This window comes from Anomalospiza imberbis, chromosome 1 (assembly GCF_031753505.1).
Source record: "Anomalospiza imberbis isolate Cuckoo-Finch-1a 21T00152 chromosome 1, ASM3175350v1, whole genome shotgun sequence".
NCBI lineage: Eukaryota > Metazoa > Chordata > Aves > Passeriformes > Viduidae > Anomalospiza > Anomalospiza imberbis.
The window spans coordinates 48,309,206-48,324,493 of record NC_089681.1 but is presented as its reverse complement, the minus strand read 5'-3'; the positions used below and the strand labels follow the sequence as shown (position 1 = coordinate 48,324,493).

General features: G+C 41.4%; 1 protein-coding gene across 1 annotated transcript; it reads right to left on the bottom strand.

The window, feature by feature from the left end:
- Nucleotides 1–5,849: 5,849 nt before the first annotated feature.
- Nucleotides 5,850–14,042, bottom strand: TYMS (thymidylate synthetase). The gene is made up of 7 exons (XM_068191038.1): nt 13,822–14,042; nt 13,491–13,564; nt 12,020–12,194; nt 9,729–9,830; nt 8,362–8,537; nt 6,954–7,025; nt 5,850–6,132 (listed from the first exon to the last, which is right to left on the bottom strand). Exons 1-7 carry the CDS (start codon nt 13,991–13,993, stop codon nt 5,995–5,997), a joined length of 909 nt encoding a protein of 302 aa, XP_068047139.1. The 5' UTR covers nt 13,994–14,042; the 3' UTR covers nt 5,850–5,994.
- Nucleotides 14,043–15,288: the final 1,246 nt, after the last annotated feature.

Sequence of the window (15,288 nt, the reverse complement as noted above, 5' to 3'; positions counted from 1 at the left end):
GAAGTTGGGCATGCCTGGGAGGTTGGAAGGAGACACAGCTGGGACAGGTGACCCAAACTGACCAAAGGGATATTCCAGACCATGTGGTGTCACGCTCAGTGTATAAAGTGGGGGAAAGAAGGAGGAAGGGGAATTTTTGGAGTGGTGACGATTGTCTTTCCAAGTAATCGTTATGTGTAATGGGGCCCTGCTCTCCTGGAGATGGCTGGACACCTGCCTGCCCATGGGAAGCAGTGAATTCATTAACTGTTTTGCTTTGTTTGTGTACACAGGTTTTCCTTTCTCCATTAAATTGTCTGTATCTCAAACCATGAATTTTCCAGATTTCTCTCTTCCAATCCCACCCCTGACCCCGATAGTGGGGAGTGAGTGATTGACTGCCTGAGCCTGGGTTTCTGGCTGGGGTTAAACCACAAGAGAGGGTCAGAGCCCAGAGTCATGCCAGGTTTGTAGGGCAAGGTCTTGTGCAGCTGCAGGTCTGGCTCTGCACTGCTGGCTTAGGGCTTGAGGCAGCCTGAGATACCTGGCAGGCAGGATGCCATGGGGGCCAGCTGCTCCATGGGGGCAGCAGGGCAGAGTCCTCCCAGCCAAACTTGTCCCACCTCCAGGGGTGGCAGGGAGAAGTGAGGTGGCCCCAGCCTCATATCCCTGGGGATGGGGATGAGCAGAGGCCAGGGGTGAGGTGAACCACGGTCAGACATGGCCCAGGGTGTGTCCAGCTAGGATGGGGTGTTGTTCCATGGCCAGACACATGCACAGCTGTAGCACAGCTGGAGGCAGGTACACCTGGCATGCAACCCAGGCAGAAACTAAGGCCCATGGGCAGGTGTGAGCCCCGGGTGAGACTGGTCACAGTGAGGTCTCTCAGTGCCCCATCTGGCCCTAGGAGGAATTTATCTGATGCATTTGCAGCTATTTGAAAAGGGTGACACCTGTCTTTTCCCCCAAGGAAACTCATTGCTAGCATTAGTAGTAAGTCACTGCCATCAGCTATATTTAAAAACTTTTTGTATGAAATATTTTTAATGAGTCCAAAGACTCATTAAAAAGACAAACTCACAGATATATCATAAATAGCAAGGTGTCAGCAGACAGGCTGATACTTTTTAGAATACCAGTCTCCAGATTAAAGTAAATTGGTTTTTATTGCACCCATCTTTTTGCCAAGTATTGACACCAAATCTACAGAGCCAAACAATGTGAATTAACAAATTTTTGGTTCTCTGCAGCAACTGGAAACAACAGTGATGACATTAGCATAATTTCTCTGCTGCCAGTTTCTCATGCCAAGCCCTGCTATAAAAATATTTAATTTTACTTCTCACTCTCAGCTGTTGTCTACCAGTAGAGAGGACACTTTATTTGCAGCAGGTGGTGTTTTATAATGAATATCTAATAGGATGAGTTTGAATTACCCATTAGTATAGCCTTGCTTTACAAATTAAAGGCCAGTCCTGAATTTTGGCTTTACTGGATGTTTTATATAACCTTTCTCTTCTTTTCACCATAGCACCTGAGAACCACATAAGCATGTAATGTATTTATCCACAGACTTCTCATGAATAAGGGGAATACAATTATCTGTTCTAGAAACACGGGAAATTAATATGAGGCCTGAAATGGCAGAACAACTTAGTCCAGCTCCAGACAGGAAATCTGTAGCACAGCTAGAAACTGAATCCTGACTCTTTTCCAAGTGTATCTCAGCTACAAGGCCATCTCTCATGTGGCTGGACTGGTCTCCAGGAGGAAGAGTGATTTCCTACAGCAGAATCGTTGCTATTTTCACTTTAGCTGCCTCAAAACTGGAAGAGCTGCTCATTCACATAGGCAAGCACATCCCAAAGCTCTGCAGTCCCAAGCATGCTGAATCCTGTCCCCAGAGTGCCCCTAGTTCCTGCCTGTGGACACAGTTAGCTGACCAAAGGGGTGTGAGTTAGCTCCCAAAAGAGCCTACATGCTAAAAAGATTTTGAGGGAGTGTGTGAGGCAATTATCTGGCAGAGCTGCCCAATCAGTTTGTGTGAGCATTACATAATAGTCTCACTACAAACTCGGCGTGCCTTTGTGCACTTTAAGCTCATGTCCGTGGCCTGGAATGGAGCAGCTATTTTCACTTGGCATTTTTACTTCACTTTCACTTGTGGGATTCAACTTCCAGTTAAGTGGCAGTAATTTCCAAACTCAATCCAGTACAACTATGCCCCTTGGCACACACTGATTTTTATTCAGTGTACCTCAGTTCATTGTGTCAGCTGTAGTGTTCTTGACATTACAAGTATAAGCTGATTTTTAATACTGACAACATCCTTGAAGTTCGTTCAAATTCTCATGTGATCTCTCATTTAAATTTAAATTATTTGGATTTACAGAGACACACACAGGAGGGACACTGTACAAATGCTTTTGTAGGAGTTGCCAGCAGTTCTTATGTTAATTTGGGAGTCTCCTGGTCTTAACTTTCCATTTTCTCCTTTACACTGCCACAACAGAGTGATATTTAAACATCTTCTAGAAGCCAAGGCCTTGAGTTGTCTCTAAATTGACAGCTGCAGGCTGGGAAGTGTGAATGAAAGCTTGTCTGTGCTGCTGATGGCCAAAAAGTTCCAGAGAAAGGCTCTGCAAATTGCAGCAGCAATGAGAAAATCTTTCTCTCCCCATCCTTCAAGGCAGTCTGATTAGTTTCTTCAGCTGTCATGATTGTGATTTCTGAGCATAAGCTTGCATGCACTGCTGTAATTTTTGTTGTTTCATGTTATGCACCGAAAGGTTTTGCATGTCCCAGTGTGGCAGTCATCTCTAGTATGGATTTTGGGGCCTCTGTCAATTAGTCCAGCACTTGATCGTGTTTGACCATATCCAAGTACCTGAAAGGCTTGAAAACAAGTTAGTTATATAAAAAAACGCCAGTAACAACCGACTATGGTGATTGCTCTTTTTTTTTTTCCCCTTAAAAAACATGTTGCTACATGGTGGTCACAGCATGTATTTGTGTTGTCACCCCACAAGCTCACCTTCCTGTGGGTTGCAAAGGGAAGTTAGAAGGGTGGGTTGAACTTCAAGCAGGTGGATAAGAACTGTTTGTGGTTTTAATAAAGGCACTTGAAACCTGGGCTGCATTCCACATTCAGACACTTCACAGGTGCCAGTCACTATGGTGACAAACTTACCAAGTCAGGCTCATTAGATGACTTGATTTTGATGGTTGATCAGATGGATGTTTGTCTCAAAACTTCAGCTGTTCTTTCTTTTCTGATCCTTCATCTACCATAATCAGATAATTAATATTCTCTGTGGTACTGGAAGGCAAGTAAGGCAAATTTTGCAACATAACATAACATGTCAGAAATAATATGGGTTACAAAACTCGTCTAAGAAGGTGGAATATAGAAGTTGGTATTTGACCAAAGTGGTAAGAAATTTCACTGCTATCTCTGAGTTGTTGAATGGCCCTTGGAAAATGGAGAAATGATACAAAGATGCATCTCTTGAAAGTATCAAGCAATATCCCATGTTTTGTCTAAAATACTGCTCTGAATATGGCCTGCAATCATAGTAGTCATCTTTGCAGCATAAGCAGTGTTCATATTCTGCAAATCAAAATTCCTTGAGTACCTCCTGTTTAGCTCTATATATTAAAATTCTTTGAATATTCATATTTTGGATGAAATCTCCTAGAATTCTCATACCTAAAATTTTAAAAAGTATTTTTACTTTTACTCACATTAAAGTGTGCTGTTGAAATGCTTTTTGTATCTTTCTGATCTTTTGAGCACAATAAACCTTCTTGGTCTTCAAGGTACAAGCTTCACTTCAACTGCTATTGGTAGTAAATTGTGCTGATAAAGAGAAACAGTGAAGTTGTAATTAATTCCTATACTAAAAACTAGCTCTTCCAGAGCTATAGAGACTGGTCTGCTTATATATGCTATGTATGTCCATACACCTAACTCCTCTGCAATTTATGAAGAGAAGTAAATGATTCCCATTCTGAATTCTTCTCTTGTCTAGGTATTCCTGTCCTGGATAACCACTGAGACTGCTAATTCCCACTAGTAAAGCCCTGAGGCCAGCTTTATTTCACATCCTCTCTGGCTACACTTGCTAAAATGTCCTGCAGAATCTACCTTATCTGCAGTGTTACATAAAGTGGATTCCAGCAAAAGGAACTTTACTTGCTAAGTGTAGGCAGAACTGTTAAGTGAATGTGCAGCTTAATCTGTTTCCTTGTACTTCAGAGGACTGTAGGAACACTCAAGAACCTTTAACTTAAAAAAGTATGCACATGGTAAGAAGTGGCTGACAACCTACAGCTGGGACATACCATTAATGAAAAGGTAAAACCTGGACCACCTGAACTGGAATAGACTAGTCTGACTTTAGATTATCAGACCAGTAGAGGTGAGATGAAGGTTATTAGGAGGAACATGTGATAAGGCTCTCAGGTGTGGTAACTGCTGCTACTACCTGTGAGCTCAGTAATTTGAGAGAAGACTCAAGTACTAGCCTCAGAAAAGGATGAGGTTTGACCATTCCAATCTTCTCACAGTATCTAAGCTGACAGAGCTCAGTCTGATCATCTCTCTTCAAGAATGATGCACTACAGTGTACACTAAGAAACTTTCTAATAAGCAATGGTCTCTTTACATTTGGTGTGCTTACAACAGGCAGAGATGGCTTTTTTTGTGCAGTCTTCTTGTGTTGGGCTAAATGTCAGGAAAAGAGAACAAATTACAAAAAAATACAAAAAACTTAGTCTCAATTTCAGTGATCAGTATAAGGAAAATCAGCCTAATGACATATGCAAATGATTTTTATACAAAGTATGATTTTCAAAGTTATGATCAGTTTGGTTTAAGAAAGACTCAGTGGTCCTCTTATGCAGGACCCTGAATGAAAGCACACTGATTAATCAATTATTTGTATTATCTGAAATTGTACACTTTTCCAATACTTACCAGTTTATTGACTTTAAAATTTAATTTTAAAAATTACTATGCATTTTTCTACATGTTCAAATATGTATTGCCTTTCCTATGAATATTAACTACATATCTACTCACAATTAAAGTGATGAACAGGAGTTTTATGAGTTACTGCAGAAGGTACAAGGATAAGAAGACTTGAAAGCTGAATTCTGCTAGAATTAATGAACTCCATTCCAAAAAATACTGTGATCTCTAGGTTTTACTGCTCCAAGCTGCAAAATTAGTCCATATGTTTGTGAGATCTGGTTTTAAATGGGGACAGCCAGCTGCTTACTAATATTATCTGGTAACCTGATCTGTTTAACTGCAACTCTTTTTGATTTATATCAAAATAGTAATTTCTGCAGGGTTGGGGAATAAAAAAAAATATTTGCTGCTACAGAGACATTATGCAGAGATTGCATTTCCAGCAAGATTCCATTAAAATCTTTTGCCTTCCTGATGGTTCATCTGTGAAGACCATGGGAAGTTTGTTTTTCCTTGCTAGATGTTACCCTCCAAGACATTTTGCTTGCCAACCCTTTTTTACTACTAACTATAAAAAACCACACCAGAATTAAATATGCATAATGCCTTCCAGAAGATTTTTAAAAAAAAGTTTTATTAAACATACACTCTTTAGACGATATTTAACGATTTCTCCCACCTTAAAGGAATCCTCTATCACACAGACAAGTTCTTATTTTCAGTACCTAATCAAGCATGTAAGCCTGTGCTACTCACACACAGTAACAGGATGGTAACAGAAATGGCCACTGGTAACTGAAACAACGTGTAGAAAAGCAGCTCTCAAACTACTTAAAACTGGGTTAGCATCTGCATGGCATATCAGAAATAATCATTTGTCCTGTACAACTACGGGGTAGGAGCACCGAAGGCAGATCTGGCCTGTGGCTATTTAACAATAAAGCAAATACCTTTTGAAGTACATAAAAGCCACACCACTTTGGAGAAACTAAGTAGCTTAGGTGCATTTCCACGTTAATATTTACTGCTGGTTTATAGCATTAGACAGCCATCTCCATTTTAATAGGTGGATGAGGATTATAATCTTCAATCTGAAAGTCTTCTGCCTTGAAGTTGCTAATGTCTTTAATCTCACGAAGAATTCTGAGTTTGGGGAAAGGTCTTGGCTCTCTCTGAAGCTGAAATAAAAGCAAGCTTACTGTATAAAGCTACTACTTGAAACCAGAGACTCTGTGTTCTCAATCTCAAATCAGATTACACCATGTAGGCTTTCCCTTCCCACCAAGAAGACTTACACTAAGAAAAAAAAAATTGAAGAAAATTCCAAGACAGGTAGAATCTATCTTAGTATTTTCACATGGAGCAGTAGCATTATTTTCAGGTTAATTCCCTGATCATCCAAATGCACTGCAAGTACTTTCAGTTGGCAAATCAGTTCTGGTGGTTACAGATTATATTCCTTCCAGGGGGAAATTAAATTGGAAAATCTGACCCAAACATGCTTCAAATATTCTACAGTTTCTCACTTCTCATTGTTAGGGTCTGAATGAATAACTACTTCTCTTGATGGTTTTGAACCATACTAATGCTGAGGACACTCAGTCCAAGCTTAGTCTAATAAAATCAAACACTGATTTTATCCTACTACTACTGATGAACTCTGTGAATTTTAAGTTATCTTTTTCTGATATATTAGAAATGCATTTAATTTTGTGTTATTGGATTAGGTGGAATTATTTTCAAAGTTAAAAGTGCAGATTCTGGCTCTCTAATTTGGTTTTAGAGTAGTACACAGATGTACACTTCAATCATGCTTGTATTGTATTTTCTGTTTGCAACCTGAACTGAACAGATGTTAATGCAGTTATTAGGATAGAAAAGAGGTAAAAAAACCCACAAAAATTAATATCTGCAAAAGGATATTTAAAATATCAAGGTGATTTTGCATTGAATAAGCACTGTGGAAGATAAAAGGATAGAGTACAGAATAAGTACTTACTTGAACTTTTAGAGGTTCCACATGGTTCAGATATATGTGAGCATCCCCTAAGGTGTGTATGAACTCTCCAGGCTGAAATGAATGAAGAATACATGTGGTTTTCAAACAGACAGGTTCTAAGAAAGCAAAACACTACAATGCTTACAGTATTGATTCTCAGCATCTGGCTAGTGTGGAATTGCCACTTCTGTACAGGATTGTATCCTTGAAAGCTGTGAAGGGCACAAGCTTCTCTGACTAATGCATAATTAATGGAGAATATAATGAAATTTCCACTAGCTTACCAAAAAATATCTTTCAAATCCTGCTATGACAGTAGCTTTGGTAAATGAATGGAGCAATACTGATCTGCACACTGAGACAGAAACAGGTGCAGCAGTGACATCCAGCTTTTCCACTCCACTTCTAGTAAGTACAACTTACCAAAGCTGGCTTCAGAGCAGCTGCCTCAGCCACTACTAAACAGCAGTGGAGGTGCCAGGCACAGGCAAGCACCCAGAACTTGCAGGTTCTGTGACTTATCAGCCCCTGAGCAATGGAATTTCACATGGGGAAGTTTCATCAGCTCTTTTACTGGCCTCTGACCAGCATTGATCAGCCCTCAGATGTGTTACACTGAAAACCACCAAAGCCATGAGAGGAGGTGGCTGAGAGGCAACAGCTGGACGTAATGTTAAACTTCACTTTTTTTAGTACTTTGGACTAATTTCTGTGGTTGCTGTGAAGTCTGATTCTTTCCTATTGTCCTGTTTTAAGAAGTTCCCCTTTGTGTTGCTGGTGGCAGGAGGATTAGGCACTGAAGGCCTTTCTAGTATAATTTTTACATGCCCTAAAGAAAAGGGGTTGTACAAGACTGTTGTGCATTTAAGTTTCTTGGCCAAATTACAAAATACAGCTCTGAAGTCAGGGCAGGAGCTACTTGAGCACATACTACCACTCTACATAATCATCTACAGTAGGAAATCAAAGAAATACACTGCTGAAATTATAGTTGGAAGTTAGATGGGCAGAATATCCAGGTTAGAACCTTGACAGCAACTTCTGAGCTACTGTTCACTTCAATAAACACACGCTACAAAATCTAATCACTTGTATATTACTATCCCATGAGGACAAGCACTCAGTTCAGATTTCTAAGACTAGTGAACAGGTCATTCTTGACAGATTCAAGGCATGAAAGAATCTTCTGCTTAACCCCAATTTTAAAATTCTTACATTGCTGATTCTAACTGCCCATACAAACCAGAGGCAATTCACATCAAATTCACAGGGCCCTTTTTTACACATGTATCAGTAAGATTTCAAGCAGTATGCTCATTCCAGTTTTCCTTGGACGTGACATGAAGAGCCATGTCTTTCAGTCCCTCATTTCTCAGACAAGAATAAATGAGATGATTAAATGGCCTACCTTCAGCCCTGTGACATGGGCAATCATGTACGTGAGCAGTGAATAGCTGGCAATATTAAAAGGCACTCCTAGTCCCATGTCTCCAGACCTCTGATAGAGTTGGCAAGACAATTCACCATTTAGAACGTAGAACTGGCAAAGGGCATGGCACGGAGGCAAAGCCATCAGGGAAATATCTAGGAATTGAGGTACAGAAGGTTGGAGGGGGGAGAAAATATTAAGAGCATTAGTGTGTTATGAATGTAGAAGATGCAAAACCTAAACAAGCATGTGAAGAGATACAGTAGAGAACCAACTGCACTGTCATTCTGTTGCTTTTTCTCTTGTTTATAAGCACATGCTGCCCGAGCAATTAAGTCCAGGTCATGACAAGCTGTCTCCTGGGCTGTATGACCAGAAAGTCATAAACAGATATTCCACAGAACAGACTTATGCCATAATGTTGCACAGCAGTTTATTTCTACTCACCTTGGTGAGACTGCTGAATTCCCTACAGGAAGACATTAAGAGTAAAATTAAGCATATACCCTAAAGCAAATTCCAACTGCTTCATCTTACTCTCTTCCCATTGCAATGTGCTTGTTATAAAAGTAATGATCATTAAAAAAAAAAAAAAAAAAAAAAAACAAACCAGAAGACCTTTTGAGTGTTTTTCTACACTTAAAAAGTGCAGAGAGTAAAATTACAGCTTGGCAAAGAAAACTTTCACCAGATATTTTCTGAGAATACATGCCAGTGACGGACCAGCAGATTTCACCTGGCAATGTTTACCCTTGAAAATAACAGCAATAGCATGTGGCATACCATTTCAGACAACCGTGGAAAATGCTGTGTGATTTTTTTGGAGCATGGATCTATCACTGATGAAAGTTAAACATTCTCTTGCAGTAGCTCTTGTTTAGAAGTTGCCCTACAGAGTGAATGGATATCTATGTATAAATAGACCCTATCATTTGTATGATACAGGTTCATCATATGAACCCACGTTCAAGGAGAAGATTACAACACAAATAATATTTTTGTTCTCTAGTTTTAAGGGTTAAGTTTACAATAGATTATATGGCTAAAGGCCAGATACATTGCTTTAATAGACTGTATGTCAAAGACACTGGTATATCCCTCACTTTAACCTGGAGAGAAAAAGTTTGAAGCAACGGTTCATTATTTTTGAGGTCTGAACATGAGGATAAAGTAGAAAGATAATCAAGATTATAACCCCTGGCCATTTTTACTGCACTCCTGGTAGTTTTATAAAGAATGAACAAGGACACCGAATGGAGCTGACTGTTGACACAGGAACAGAACATAATTTAGCACACAACAATGTAATGTGCAACTGCATTCACTTTACACCAGCTGTTCAATACCTTTGGGATTCCAAGCACACATAATGATTCTTCTGTCATCTGGATTGGTTTTGATCGTTTCAATCACTTTTTGCAACTGATCAACTCCTTGGTTGGAGTAATCTGAAGAAATATAACAAATAAGATCTAAACCGGACAGATTCAAGTAATGGTATTTTCTTAACACCCAGCCCATGTCCCACTGAAAAGTGATACCCAAATGACAACCTCTGAAGATTTTATTGCAACTTTCAAACTGATTAACAAGTTGGCACCATCCAAACATAGCCTGTTCTTGGTCTTAGGATGCTCCAGAGCTTGTAAAATTCTCGTGATGATATTCTGTATGTCCCCCCAATTCTTTTGTGTGCTTTGAGTACCTTTAGCACAGAAATAGGACCATTCCTATTTATTCTATTTTCAACCACTGGATTTATTTTAAGACCAACTAAAAAGTCTGTATAATCACTAATCCCCAAGAAACAGAAGCTGCAATACAAAAAACTAGCTGGGCAAAGTATGATATCTTATCACTCATGATGACTTGTTACCTAAATAGGACAAAAGCTGTACTGGAAAGGACAAGGTATTACCACCTAGTCAGTCAAGGTATTTAGACTGATTTGCTTATTGCATTTCTGAATTAAAATGCCTTTCTAAACATTCAATTTGCATGCCACAGTGCTCCTTCTTATGTATATATAAAAAAAAAATTATGCCCAGACCAGTGTGCCAGCATTCTTTACACACTCAAAAGCAGAAAGTTTTTGACAGATGAATAAATGCATCCATCTAGCACTCTCAAGGTCATGTATGAAAACTAAATTTCCTAAACTAAACAGCATTTTGCTCCAGAAAGGAACTTTAATCATGTATAGCACAGGATATTACATTTCACCCAATGACACTCACAGGCTGAATTTTAGGCTCAATACCAGTTGTGTAAGAAATTTTCTGAAATTAACTGACCATTTGAATGGATTTCAGAATAATAACATCATTAGTTGTTAATCATTGTTCTGACTCATGTCAGTCAATCAGCATGGCTGGTAACTACTTTTTTCTAATAACTCTAATTGCAGCAACACCAAATTATGGTTACAGGGAGACCCAAGCTGGCAAACAAGGTAGTAATACACAATTGGCATCTCAAGGAACTCTCCTGCCAGCAATACCATGCCAGAAGCCTTGTCAAATGGTTATGTTAGTTTCTGAAGCTACTTACCTATCCATTAGTAATGCAACTTAAGGAAATCTATTTGTAAGGAAAACTGTGGGAATTTATCTTGTTCTTTTTTTCCATGCTACTTTGTGCCTTAGACTTTTTAAGATGAGAATCTGTAAGTTTTCAGATTTGTCAGTTCACAATTTGCATCTTTTGTGTTACCATAAAACTGTATTCTGCTAGTGGCCAACATGCCAATACTAAGTCTAATATTATTAATTAATGTGAACTGCAATTTGAAGCTGTTTTGAAAACACAAAAAAAACCCCAAAAAAAAACCCCCCAAAAAAACCCCCAAACAAACAAACAAGAAACCCCACCTAGAAAACTAACCATGTTGTTAATCCAAGTTAAAAAAAAAAAAAAAAAAAAAATCACACTAGAGAGTGACAATCTGGTTTTTGGCCCCTTTTTCTTAATGGCAGTCCTCTAAGCATTTTCTATAGACTCTCTTTCAGAGACTTGGAAAAAAGGAATCAATACATTTGAGAGTCAGTTTAATAAACCAGTTCCACTGAAAAAACCAACAGGTACTGCATCACATCAGAACTTGTCACAGCTGTTCTGTCCACAGCATCATCAGCTGTGGAAACACCCTACTTTGTTCCAGATGCAGAATGGAAAAATCTTTCTCTTCGCAGCCTCCAGTGAATGTAGTGTACTGATGCCAGTTCTTTCCAGCACAACAATTTCATGGACTCTGCACTGGTATACAGAGATGGCAGCCTGTGTTCTGTTATCAAATGGAGCTAGCTCGTTTCTGGACTGCAGCACACACATCCTTCCAGCTATCAGCAACCACATCTGCTCTAGGTAAAAGAGTAACAGTGTGTGCCTTATGACTCCACAAATACCAAACTATATGTTCCACAAATACCAAACTATAGTATACAAAGCTACATCTTTCAGGATAATTAAGATTGAGTAAGGGAAAAAAGTTAAATTAACTCTGTCAAACACTCTTTATTCTGGCTATCAGCTTGCCATGAATGGTTCTTTAAGAACATTCCAATCCACACAGGCTTCTGGAAGTGATGTGTCACAGCTGTCTCACTGAGCACCCAAGACTGTATTTGGATGTGATTACCTGTATGCATATCTTTGTATTCTGCTCCAAAATGCCTCCACTGGAAACCATACACTGGTCCCAAATCACCCTCCTCTCTGGTGCTGAAACCCTGCTTGTCCAGGAACTCACGCGATCCATTAGCATCCCAAATCTTCACACCTTTTGCAGAGAGCTCTTTGGCATTTGTAGAGCCCTACAAAACACAATGAGATGTCTACATCCTAATTCCAACACAGAGGGCATGATTTAGAACAGTTGTATTAAGCTTTGCTAGTCCACAGTATTTCTCCACTCATAAAGGATGAACAGTGTAATTTATGTTCTGGATTAGCTTCCTGCACATGGAGACAGAACAAAACTTGTGAGCAACACCCTAGGATGGAGTTTGAAGTGCTATGCTGCTGTTGTTTAACTCAGGATTTTCATACTTTGTGAATGCACAAACAGCCCTCAAGGTCAATTGTGGAATGTCATTTCATATTTGCAGAGAACAAGATGTTACTTTACAGATTGATGAAAATAGACTAACAAAAAAAGTATGGCCTAAGCATGGTCTTTTCCAAGTCATCTATAATAAGCCTAAAGTCTTAAAAATCCTTTTGTTAAAATGACAAAAATTAGAAAATAACCCAGAAAAATGTCACTGAATCCTGCAAATGTCCAAATCTGCACACTCAAAAATCCAACACAGAAATTAGCTGTTTTGAGGAGTGTCCAGTATTTTACATTAAAAAAACCAAACCAAACAAACAAAAAAAACGAGCAACAACAACAAAAAAAAAAAAAAACCCACAAACCAAAACAAAACAAAAATCAAACAAAACCAAAAGCTTTTAAAAAATCAATTTGTATTTGAGTCCTGCTATCTAGCAAATGCTTATGTAGATTCTCCCATATTTACACACTATCACAACATAGAAAGGAATACTTACATTATAATGAACAAACTATAGTTTAATTTTATTATACTAGGGACAGCTATTAGCTCTATTAGGTCTTGGCTTTTTTTGTTACTAAAAAGTCTAGCATCTACATCAATCTTACTTCACCCGTCGTTCCACACAGCTTGTTTCTGTTCAAATCAAGCTATCTCAATATTGAAAAGCAGATCATTAAATTGCCTACTATCTGTCTCATATTATTATTTCTGATTTAAAAACAAAGAAAAGAGACTGCATTAGGCTTTACAGCTGTGGAGTATACTCAAATTAGTCCAAGCCCTCACTATTTCACATTTTTCCCTTAAAAAGAAATAGAAGAAAAAGTGTTCTGACTGCACTGGCAGCAATAGTCTGCATGAAAATGCAGAATGTCTTGAAGATAACGGCCTTTCATGTGTAGTCACAGTATTTTAGGGGGTTGCACTTCTTCTGTAATAAGAACAGAAGCTTCTGCAGTTAATGCAAATGCCTTAATCCACTCCCCAGCACTTGGTTCTGTTTATGCCACTCTCGGGCCCACCACCCACAGAGACACCCAAATACTGAACCTTGATGAACCACAGCAGCTCCTCCAGCACTCCCTTCCAGAAAACCCTCTTCGTTGTGAGCAGTGGAAACTGATCTGGAAAAGAGTTCCAGAGCGTCAACGGGGAAAAGACTTCGGCTTTTCTCCACACAGAGGGAGGGCAATGCCACCACCTGACATTGTGAGGCTGGGATATGAAATAGGAAGAGGATGTGTAGCTTCCATGGTCAGACCCCTCGGGTGGGGGGGAGCGGGACAGCCCCGGCGTGTGTGACCCCCCACTCATCCCGGCTCAGTGCGGGAGCAGGGGCAGGGAGCAGGGGCAGGGAGCAGGGGGTCCCGGCCGTGCCCACCTCTCAGGCTGTACCGCGCCTGCATGCCGAACACGGAGATGGTGCCGGTGCCGGTGCGATCCTCCCGCCGGTGGCCGTGCTGCAGGATGTGCCGCACCTGCTGCAGGTACTGCTGCTCGCCGGGCTCCGGGCGGGCGGCGGGGCCGCTCAGCCGCTCCCCGTCGGCGGGCATGGCGGGCGGGCGAGCGGCTCCTGCGGGCGAGCGGCTCCTGCGGGCGAGCGGCTCCTGCGGGCGAGCGGCTCCTGCGGGCGAGCGGCTCCGGCGGGCGAGCGGCTCCGGCGGGCGAGCGGCTCCTGCGGGCGCGCTGGGCTCCGGCTGCGCGCCTCTCCCGAGCCCGCCAAAGCCCGGCTTTCCCGCCAAAGCCCGATTTCCCGCCAAACGGCGCCGAGGGGCGGGCGGGGCGGGGCGGGGCGGAGCGGAACCACCGCCACCTCCTCCCTCGCCCGTAGCCTTCCCTTTTCCCCTCCCTTTCCTCTTCCAGCACCTGTGGCTGCTCAGCGCCGCTGCCTCCGCAGCCGACTGGTGTGGTCCTGCACGGCGCTGTTCCCGCTGAGGGAGGGCTGGCCCGAGCCAGTGCCCCGAACCATACCGGCTCGTTTAGATTGGATGTTAGGAGGAGTTTCTTTGCAGAAAGGTTAATCACATATCAAAATGGGCTGCCCAGGGAGGTGGTAGAGCCACCGTCCCTGGAGGTGTTTGAGGAAAGACGAGGTGGCACGTAGTGCCATATTCTAGTAGACATGGTGGTATTCGGTCAAAGGTTGCACCCAATGAGCTCAGAGGTCTTTTCGTACTTGATTAATTGTGTCATTCTGTGACTTCGTTCTGCTCTAGTGGCACCATAAGCGCTCTCCAGGTTCATCCCGTGCTGGAAAGTGCTGTTGACATTTGTCATCTCTCTCCCTCTCTCTGCAGCCTCAGGCACCCCATTTTGGAGCTGAACAAGACCAAAGCCTTCAGCTGGGCCTGGCAGGCTGCACGCGTCTGGCACTAGATCCTCCCAGCCGGGATATCCCAAATGGCCAAAGCCCCTGTGCCAGCTTCCCTTGTCTCCCCTGCTGTGGTGGCCCTGCAGTGCCATGCCCCATGCACAGCTCACCTTCCACATCCAGCAGTCACCCTGACCTGAGCTTCCAAAGCCAGGTTCTTTTCATGCCGTGCCATGTCATGAGGTTCCTGCTTCATATTTTATTGGCACATTTGCTGCTCACTAAGGGTAGTAGTCATCACTTGGGTTTATTGGGTGTCATCGTGTTGATCTCAGCTTCTCCCATGTCCTTGTGTTATTTTGCATCCCAACCTGTGTCTGATCGCAACTGTTCCCAACATGGTGTCCTCTGAAAATTTTCTAGGTATAATCTCTGCTAGTCAGAAGAAACTGATTCTTCTCTGATATTTCTTCATTAGTGTCTCTTGGAAGTCAAGAATTTCACAAGTCACTTATCTCTGAGATAAAGCCCAGCTTT